At 45.5% G+C, this 10,515-nt stretch overlaps 1 protein-coding gene across 1 annotated transcript in view; it reads right to left on the bottom strand.

The window, feature by feature from the left end:
• Positions 1 to 8,961: 8,961 nt before the first annotated feature.
• Positions 8,962 to 10,515, bottom strand: part of LOC141113515 (medium-chain acyl-CoA ligase ACSF2, mitochondrial-like) — a 66,010-nt gene continuing 64,456 nt past the window's right edge. The window contains exons 15-16 of the mRNA XM_073606677.1: positions 9,647 to 9,715; positions 8,962 to 9,535 (exon numbers count right to left, since the gene is read on the bottom strand). Of these exons, the coding sequence (XP_073462778.1) occupies positions 9,485 to 9,535; positions 9,647 to 9,715 (120 nt within the window). The 3' untranslated portion in view covers positions 8,962 to 9,484. The remainder of the gene's footprint in view (positions 9,536 to 9,646; positions 9,716 to 10,515) is intronic.

The following is a 10,515-nucleotide window of genomic DNA, read 5'->3' as shown; positions in this document are numbered from 1 at the left end:
TAATATCTTCTTTTTTCTCTCTCTTCCCTTTATCTTTCTCTTCCCCACCCCCTCCCTTTCCCTGGCTCATCACTGGCTCTGGAGGGTCAACTGGATGTATTCTGTATATGGGTCCCCTCTTTTTCCGGATATCGGGACAATCTTGCGGCTGGATAAGCTAAGTAACGCTGAGCTCACATACACCCACGATTATGGTTAAGATTATATCACTTAATGTCCACGGCCTGAACTCAAATAAAAAAAGGCATCTTGCACTGAGGTAGCTCAGGCAGTCTGGGGCGGACGTTGTCCTGCTACAGGAAACACATTTTAATAAAGGAGACTCCTTCACCTTTGCATCCAGATACTACCCTCAGGCATACCAGGCATTTAGCCCCCGCAAACAAGCTGGAGTGGCAATTCTATTCAAAAGAGGTTCCCCTTTCAAATGCACGGAGTCTTTTATAGACCCACGAGGGCACTATATTATCCTACGAGGTCAATGGCAAGTGCAGGTGGTCACTATTTGTGCCCTGTATGCCCCTAATACCCGACAAATACACTTTTTAACCAGAGTACTAGCGCGGTTATTTAAATCCCCCAATGAATATCTGATCATTGGAGACTTTAATCTATCTCACTCGGTAGGCCTAGATCGTCATGTAATGAATCAATGAATCCTACAGAACCACAAATCCGAGTTGCGCGGGACTCACAACTACTTTTTTGTTAACAATGCCACACTTCGTGCCACTAGGGACGCTCAGATCCTGCCTATCTCTTGGTCCGATCACGCTCCTGTGACTATGTCCTTGGAGATGGGCACCCCTATACGTAAGCCATGCCACTGGCAATTAAATAACGTCCTTCTCCAACACGCCCCATCTAAATTAGAACTCGAGACAACATTACAAAACTATTTCCTTGAAAATGACACCTCTGATGTCTCCCTTTCCACTCTTTGGGAGGAACACAAGGCGGTCCTCAGGGGGCGGTGTATAGCAATTTCCTCGGCCATGAGGAAGGATGCAAAAGCATCCAAACTTCAGGTGGAGAGAAATCTCAAAGCTTTAGAACTCCAACTACAAATTTCACCATCCCTACCTCTTCTTAAAAAAATTGTCTGTTTACGAACCACACTCCGAGATCTAGCATTAGGCCATGTAGAGAAAGCACTCCGTAGACTGAAGCAAACCTATTACGACAAAGGCAATAAAGCCCATTCACTATTAGCGCGTAAACTGTCAGAGCGATCTCACACGGCCACCCCTCACCAAATAAAGAATAGAAAGGATACACTCCTCTCACACCCCCAAGAAATAGCTCGAGCCTTTGGGGAATTCTATACAGCCCTATATAATGACCCTGAAATCCCACAAGATCCACTCCCCCCTGATTTAGCTGAACGTATGCGACAATACTTAATGGACAGTGGAATCCCCAAACTTCAGGCGTCAGACTTACTCTCCCTCAATGCCCCGATATCGGTAGAAGAACTGACAGACACCATTAAAAACCTACCATCACATAAATCCCCTGGTCCCGATGGCCTCCCCTATGAGTACTATAAGACATTTCTCCCGACCCTCTTGCCCCATATGTGTAGGTTGTTTAATGCCTTTCTTCAGCAGACTCCTATTCCCTCGGATATACAGCGATCATTCCTCACGTTAATCCCCAAACCTGACAAAGATCCTTCACTATGTGCAAGTTATAGGCCAATCGCACTGCTAAACTCTGATCTAAAAATATTTACTAAGCTCCTCTCGATGCGATTGAACCTAATACTTCCCTCCTTAATACATAAGGATCAGGTGGGCTTTGTCCCCCTTCGTCAAGCAGGGGATAATACAAGACGGATTATTGATCTCATAGAGGTGGCAAACAGGGACGGCTTGGAAACATTGGTTCTAGGGCTAGATGCCGAAAAGGCCTTTGATCGCCTTGGCTGGCCGTTCCTGTTTGCCACACTGAAATATATGGGGTTCCGGGGCCCCTTTTTACAGGCCATCCAACACTTATACATAAATCCCACCTCTCAGGTCAAGACTCCCTTTGCCTTATCACCAGCCTTCTCGAATGCGAACGGAACCCGCCAGGGGTGTCCACTTTCGCCATTATTATTTGCGTTGTGTTGAGCCTCTGGCGGCAGCGGTTTGTAAAAACCCAAACATACACGGAGTCCCGGTACTGGGCAGGGAATTTAAACTAGCACTATTTGCTGACGACATTATACTTACCCTGACTCAGCCTAGGATATCACTTCCCAATTTACATGCCGAGCTCGATTTATATCGCTCCCTTTCTGGTTACAAAATAATTGCATCTAAATCGGAGGCCTTACCTATTAATATCTCCCCAGCAGAGGTCCAGCATCTACAGCAATGCTTCCCCTACCACTGGAAAACAATAGCCCTGAAATATTTGGGAGTGCAGATCACTCCTTCCTACACTACCCTATATAGAGCCAACTTCCCTCCCCTCTTTAGATCCATAAGGGATTTGCTACAGAAGTGGAAGGCCCATCATGTATCCCTTCTGGGGAGGGTGGCCTCTGTAAAGATGACCATCCTTCCCAAACTTCTATACCTTTTCCAGACACTTCCTATCCCGATCCCTCGGACAGATCTGAGGAAACTTCAGGCGGATTTGGTGAAGTTTGTTTGGAACTATGGGAGGCATAGTGTATCTCAATCAGTCTTAATGGCGGCACGCTCGGAAGGGGGATTGGCGTTCCCTGACTTAAATAGATACTACCAAGCTGCCCAACTGCGTGCCCTGGCCTCCTGGTTTCCTCAACGGTCTTACAACAGATGGACGGAAATTGAAAAAATTTGGCTGGCACCCATACACCCAAATAGTTTGCTCTGGAATGCAAATGTGGAGGTGGACTCGGCCCGACTTCTGGGCCCTATGCTACATCTTAGGTCTCTCTGGCGTAAATTATCCAGAATACATAAGTTGGGTTCGGAAAGATCACTTCTTACGTCCTTTCTATATAACCCCAGACTGCCTGCAGGCCTCACACATCAAATGTCTTCACCATGGGCGACAAGGAATTTATTCCACTTTGGACATCTAGTACACCCTTGTACGCGTAAACTGCTCTCATTTACAGAACTCCAACAGAAATTTTATTTGCCCCGTCAGGTATTTTATGGGTACCTACAGATCAGGCACTATGCCCAATCGCTAGCCCCGAACTTACAATTCTCAACCCCAACTACATTTGAGAGTTTGATGTTAGAGGGTTCGGCACGTCGAGGTTTAATCTCAGATATATACAGGGTGCTAAATTCGTATTGCTTCGCCACGCAGGGTAAGCATGCATACATGCTTCGATGGGAGAGAACATTGGGAGAGGAAATACCAGAAGCGACATGGCAGACAATTTGGTCACAGGCGGCTAAAAGTTCTCTTTGTACGCTCTACAAGGAGAACGCTTATAAATTTTTTTTTTTTTGGTATATGACGCCAGACGTTCTCTGAGTTATTTACCCTTCCAGCTCGGACAGATGCTGGCGGTGTCAGGGAGATAAGGGAACCTTGTACCACATTTACTGGACCTGTCCCAAGATAGTGCCGTTTTGGACAGAGACACAACTTTTACTAACCCGCTTGTTAGGAGTACAGGTCCCTAGAACCCTTAAATCATTCCTTGTGGGAGTATCTGGTTTACAGATACCCAAGCACTCCAAGAAACTGCTTTGACACATCCTGACAGCCGCAAGGTGCCTCATAGCCCTCTACTGGAAAAGGCGGGACCCGCCTACTCAAACAGACCTATATACTAGAATAAAGGATATAGAACTAATGGAAAAAATGACTGCTAGATTACAAGACAGATTGGAAACACATGACAAGGTCTGGGAAGACTGGCATAGACAGGAAGATCCTCCTTGAGCTATTGATTGAGCCTTCCCCTCCATCTCCCTCCCTCCTTTCTTTCTTTCCTCTACTGTATCTTTTTCTATTTTTGTTTATTAGACAATCCTAGGGTCCATGTTGATACCTATATGCTGAGTATTGAACTTTATATGGCACCCAATCTAAGCTTTATACACTTGAATAATTGTTTATTGATGTTGGTTGCATACCAGCTTTGTCGCTGGAATAGTGAATTTTGTATAATACAGTACTATTGTCTTTTCTATTTACCTGAATATATGATTAATAAAAAAAGTTATTTGAAAAAAGATTTCTCTCTCTTTGTAACTACCGACAAAGACACATCACCAACCGGTCACATTGGTAGGTATTTTTATTAAAAATAAGACAATCGTTATACATGTTCTAAAAATTCAGTGAGCTACAGCTAATTTGTGCCAGATCCAGATTGTTGATCCGTCTATGACTGACACCCTGCTGGTGTTTCATGGGCAGTCCAATGAAAATTTGATTTAAAGTGGAGTTCCACCCACTTTTACAACTCTTCAGCATCCCTCACTAAACTGTGCACTGTAAACAAATTGGATATTTTTTTATTTTTTTTCTCAGCACCTACTGTATATCTGCTGTATTCATTTTTCACTTCCTCCTCCCTGGCCGCGGCCCATCGCATCATTTCCTGTTTGCAATGCCTTCTGGGAAGGGGCGGCAACTTCCTCTGAAACTGCCATTGCTATGGAAACCTGACCTGAAACCTATTACACTACTTGTGCTGCACTGAGCATGTGCGAGATCTGCAAGGATGAGATCCAGGAAGAAATACAGTCTGGCTTCAAATGCCCACACTTAAGATGGCCACGGCCTGCTATAAGTTTATAAAATAACAAACTACTGCTATAAACTAACAAAACAGACCTTAGTTTACAGACTAACTTTACTAGAATACATTAAGCTTGTGTATTATGGGGGTATTTTTATTTAAAAAGTATAATTTCGGCCGGAACACCACTTTAATGCCAGTAATAAGTCTATAGCAGCCTTAAAGTGGAGTTCCACCCACTTTTACAACTCTTCAGCATCCCTCACTAAACTGTGCACTGTAAACGAATTGGATATTTTTTTTTTTTTTTTTTCTCAGCACCTACTGTATATCTGCTGTATTCATTTTTCACTTCCTCCTCCCTGGCCGTGGCCCATCGCATCATTTCCTGTTTGCAATGCCTTCTGGGAAGGGGCGGCAACTTCCTCTGACACTGCCGTTGCTATGGAAACCTGACCCGAAACCTATTACCCTGCTTGTGCTGCACTGAGCATGTGCGAGATCTGAAGGTATTTTCATTACAGGTATTGGGCGTCCATCTGGTGTGCGGTAGAGAAAGAACTGCTAAAACCTAAGTTGTTACAACATTTTTAAAAATCAGTACAAGGGATGGTACAATACATTCAATAGAAAGCGTCCCTTGTGCTTCTGGCTGGTCTCTTACTTAAAATCGGAAGTCCTCTGCCCACCCACCCCCCAATCCTCACACAGTTGTAATCTTCCAGGGCTGCAGGGGTTAAAGTTTAACTATAGGCAAAAAGTTTTTGTTTTTTTTCTTTAACAATGTAAGGCCCCATACACACTATTAGACTTTCTGCAGATTTTTGTCTTCAGATTTAACAAAACCATATAATAGGAGGTCAAACCTTAAAGCAGAGTTCCACCCAAAAATGCAACTTCCGCTTTTTGGAATCCTCCCCCCATTGTATAATCCAGGTATTTGCTACCACTTCCGGGCATAGATGGCCGCAGTATCCATGGATATCTACGCCTCCTCTGTCATCCATCCCCCCCCCCCCCCCCCTGCTGTCTTCTGGGAGACACACGGGTCCCAGAAGACAGCAGGGACCAGTGGGATCGCGCATGCGCAGTAGGGAACCAGGCTGTGAAGCCACAAGGCTTCACTTCCTGATTCCCACCCGAGAGACAGATCGGCTTCGGGTGCCGAAATCGTGGGCGCCCTGGACAGGTAAGTGTCCATATTTTAAAAGTCAGCAGCTGCAGTATATGTAGCTGCTGACTTAAAAAAAAAAGTGACACGCAAGCCGGGGGGCAGGGCCGAGTCCTGCTGTCTGTGTCAATGAATGCAGCAGCAGGACTCGGGAGAATGCCCACGCGAGTGCCCCCAAGCGACTCTCTGTGGAGGCACTCGATGCAGAGGAGGAGCCAGGAGCTCCTCCGGGGGACCCCTAGAAGAGGAGGATCGGGGCCGCTCTGCAAAACTCTTGAAAACTGCAATTGTTGGCCGCTTTGGAAGATGGTAGTTTCCTGGCTGTGGTGCTGACTCTTTGCTTCTTTGAGTTGTGAGGACTGTACTGAAGGCAAAAAAAACAAAAACACAAAAGGAGGGTGCACCAGGCTAGTGCATTATCCCAACGGTGATTTAAAGTGGAGCTCCGCCTGAACCTCAAAAAATTTTAAGTCAGCAGCTACACATACTGTAGCCGCTAACTTTTAATATTAGGACACTTACCTGTCCTGGAGTCCACCGATGTCGGCACCGCAGCCGATGTTTCCATTGGCTGCCGGGTGCTGCCGCCGCCATTGCCGGTAGAGGGAACCCGCCTGTGGAGCCTTGTGGCTTTACATCCTTGGTCCCTACTGCGTATGCACGAAGCTCGCTGCGCTCTCCTACTGGCATGACAGCAGGGGAAGGAGGAGGGTGCTAGACTTCTGTTGTACCTCGCCGTGGCAAGGTCCGACGGAAGAGGGTACAGGGTACCTGTCAAAAACAGGTGCCCGCCCCCCCCGAAAGATGCCATATCTGGCACCAGAGGGGTGGGGGGAGACAGATAAGCGGATGTTCCACTTTTGGATGAAACTCCGCTTTAATAGAAGCAGATAAAAAACATACTCACAAACAATGACAGTTCACAGCATATCAAGCCACTGCCTTGTAGTACAGTGGTAAGGAAGACCCAAAGTGATTAAACGCCAAAAAGACGCTGTCCAAAGCTGGCTTAGGCGTTTCAAGGGCAAGCCCTCTTCCTCAGAGCCGAGTAAGGAAGAGAGCTTGCCCTTGAAACCTCTAAGGCCACCTTTGGATCATGGATGGCATCTCTTTGGATCATTTTGGGTTTTCTTTACCACTTTACTATGAGGCAGTGGCTTGATATGCTGTGAACCTTCATTATTTGTACTGTAAGTATGTTTTTATCTGCTTCTCTTAAGTCACCGTTGGGATAATGCACTAGGCTGGTGCGCCCTCCATTGTTTTGTTTTTTGCCGTTACTATTTGGACTATCCCGGTCGTTAGAGGGCAGCAAGACCAGACATATCCCTGGGTGGTATCTTAAAGTGAAAACACATGAAGATTGACCCTAGTCCACCACACTCATGTACAGGAGGTTTTGAACCTTTTTTGACAGACTGTACTGAAGGGTCAGCCTAGCAGCCAACAAACTAGCACTTTTATCAATGGTAACCCCCATGTATCTCTTCTAGTCGATCTAAATTTTGACCTTAGGCCCACTTCAAAAGGCACTAGCGTTGCAGACTAAAGAACTATACAGATGCAATTTAAGAAGGAGCTCCAGTCTGATCAAAAAAATAAATTAAAAGTCAGCAGCCTACAAATACTGTAGCTGCTGACTTTTAACCCTTTGCCGACCGCCTCACGCAAATATACTGCGGCAGAATGGCACGTACAGGCAAACTAACTTTTAAAGAGGCGGCATGCGGGCGCACGCGCGCCCGCGGCAAGCTCCGTGAGTCAGGCCGCGGGTCCCGTGGACTCGATGTCTGCTGGGATACCCGCGATCGTCTCATGGAGAGGAAGAACGGGGGGAGATGCTAATGTAAACAAGCATCTCCCCGTTCTGCCTAGTGACAGCGTCACTGATCTCTGCTCCCTGTGATCGGAGCAGAGATCAGTGACCTGTCACACACAGCCACGCCCCCCACAGTTAGAATCACTCCCCAGGGCACACTTAACCCCTTAACTGCCCCCTACTGGTTAATCCCTTCACTGCCAGTGTCATTTACACAGGAATCAGTGCATTTGTATAGCACTGATTGCTGTATAAATAACAATCTTCCCAAAAATGTGTCAAAAATGTCCGATGTGTCCGCCATTACTAGTAAAAAAAAAATTATTAATAAAAATGCCATAAAACTATCCCCTATTTTGTAAACGCTATAACTTTTGCGCAAACCGATCAAACGCTTATTGCGATTTTTTTACCAAAAATATGTAGAAGAATACGTATCGGCCTAAACTGAGTAAAAAAAATATTTTTTTTATATATTTTTGGGGGATATTTATTATAACAAAATGTAAAAAATAATGCGTTTTTTTCAAAATTGTCGCTCTTTTTTTGTTTATAGCGAAAAAAATAAAAACCGCAGAGGTGATCAAATACAACCAAAAAAAAGTTCTATTTGTGGGAAAAAAAGGACGTCAGTTTTGTTTGGGAGCAACGTCGCACGACCGCGCAATTGTCAGTTAAAGTGACGCAGTGCCGAATTGCAAAAAGTGCTCTGGTCAGGAAGGGGGTAAATTCTTCCGGGGCTAAAGTGGTTAATATAAAGACACCTCCCTGTCTAGGGATCCACCGATGTTGACACCCCCCGAGCGGATTTGTCAATCAGCTTCGGGTGCAGGTGTCGGCATCTTCACTCAGGGAAACTGGCAGTGATGCCTTCAGGTTGCACAGACGGATTCTTACTGCACATGCCTGATTCACGCTGTGCTTTCTGAATGGTCCCGCTGTCTTCTGGGACCTGTGTGTTTCCCAGAAGGCAGCAGGGGGGGGGACTTGCCGGAGCGATCTTACCCAGAAGTGGGAGCGGGAACCAGGTACACACACCCCTCTCCCCCCCACCAGAAAAGTGCCAAATGTGGCAAAGGGTGCAAAGAAGCAGAGCTTCCCCTTTTGGGCAGAGCTCCACTTTAAGGATGTATTTGATTGCCCACAAAGGACATTAGGATGGACAGAGAGCAACTTTGCCACCTGGACAAGCAAGGTGCAGAATCTGCTCTGGAAGAAGCAATAGGGGCTGCTTAACATTCACAGTATAAGGCACATGACGGTGTTCACAGCTTGAGGACCACGTTTGTAATTCAAAAGCCCCATATAAAGGACGGAGCAGCATCCAATTTAATAAAGCTTGTCGTAAAAACAGTAAATGGAGTAGGAAAGTTAGAAAGGGTAAGAAGTGGCTAAAAACCAGACCCGGAGGAATATGAAAACTGTAGAGCTCATTATAAAAATATAGGAGATGCATAGCCAATCGGATAGCAGCCAATCTAACCTGCACTAGATTAGAAGCTGGCCTGGGATTGGTTCACCTGTGCTGCACAGATGTTATTCCTCTAATTTTTACAGCAGAGGCTTTCCTGACAAACTGGTTTACACCCAGAGGACGAGCTTATATAATGATGATGATAGGTGTACATAAATTGTCTTTTTTACATTCATTCTCTTTCACTTCATCCGCTAAGTCCCGGCATCTGGAGAATGCCAATCAGAGGTCACCAACCAAACGTGAAGAGCAGCATTCACTAATGAGGGGTGCTACATTTTCGAGGCCAGGACAATTGCTCTTGGTTTGAACGTGAAAAGGGTAAAGGGCTCCTCATAACTTCAGCTGCTTCTCCATAATTTCTTTTAGCTTGAACTTTTGGACCTGTACGGAACAAAGAACAGTATAAGGTTGACATGAGTACGGAGACCAGCACATACATCACGATTACAATATCGCCTCTAGGAAAAGTCAGCACACCCGTCCCAAAATTACCTTTCCAGAAATTGTGAGAGGGTACTCATTCACAAAGATTATGTAACGAGGGATCTTGAAATGAGAAATCTGGTGGGAAGGAAAGTTAGAAAATGAAATTAGGCAAGCAAACCTTAAAAGCAGAAATCCAGTAATTTTGTTTTACATTTTTTTTTGCCTGGACCAGCCTTTCTCAACCCATTTCAATGCAGAGAAACCCTTGAAATAACTTCTCAGGAAACACTTGCAAAAAATTACTAGATTTACAACTCATGATATGTGTGATGGTCATTGGAAAGAATTGCCCCCTTACAGATAGCTAAAAAGATCAATGGTGTTAGTAGAATCTTATCTGAGAGGCAGAAATTGCTCATTGCTCAACCCCTAGCAACCTCTGGAGGAACCCTGGTTGAGAAACCCTGGTCTAGGCTGTTCACAAATAAAAAAGGCAGCCACTGGCTGTAAAAACTGGCATGTCTCCAGCGCAAACTCACAGATCTGCCATCACCTGTCCTCCGAGCTGTGAGCCCAGGCTCTTGCAGACAAGCCCCTTGTCACCACATTGGTCTGGGCTCACTGTACAACACGGAAAAAATCAACAATAACTTTATGCCTTTATGGCTCCAATCTCTGCAGTATTGAAGGCTGCCCACAGTTAACATGGGAAGAAAAGAACCCTTGGCTCTTCTACCATGCATGTTTCTGCATTTTTACTTGATCATTATGGCAAACTTTAGGGGGGGCACACTGTGGCCAGTGGGAGTAGAAAATGTCCCGGCGTCAAAGGGAGTAAACAATACCCCACGATTGCTATTAGGGGCAATAATAGTGCCCAATTGCTGGTATCAATGGGAGAAATAGTGCCCGATCATTGGTGTCAATGAGAGGAA

This window comes from Aquarana catesbeiana, linkage group LG12 (assembly GCF_042186555.1).
Source record: "Aquarana catesbeiana isolate 2022-GZ linkage group LG12, ASM4218655v1, whole genome shotgun sequence".
Lineage (NCBI taxonomy): Eukaryota > Metazoa > Chordata > Amphibia > Anura > Ranidae > Aquarana > Aquarana catesbeiana.
The sequence above is the reverse complement of the archived record's forward strand: the minus strand, read 5'-3'. Positions and strand labels throughout refer to the sequence as shown.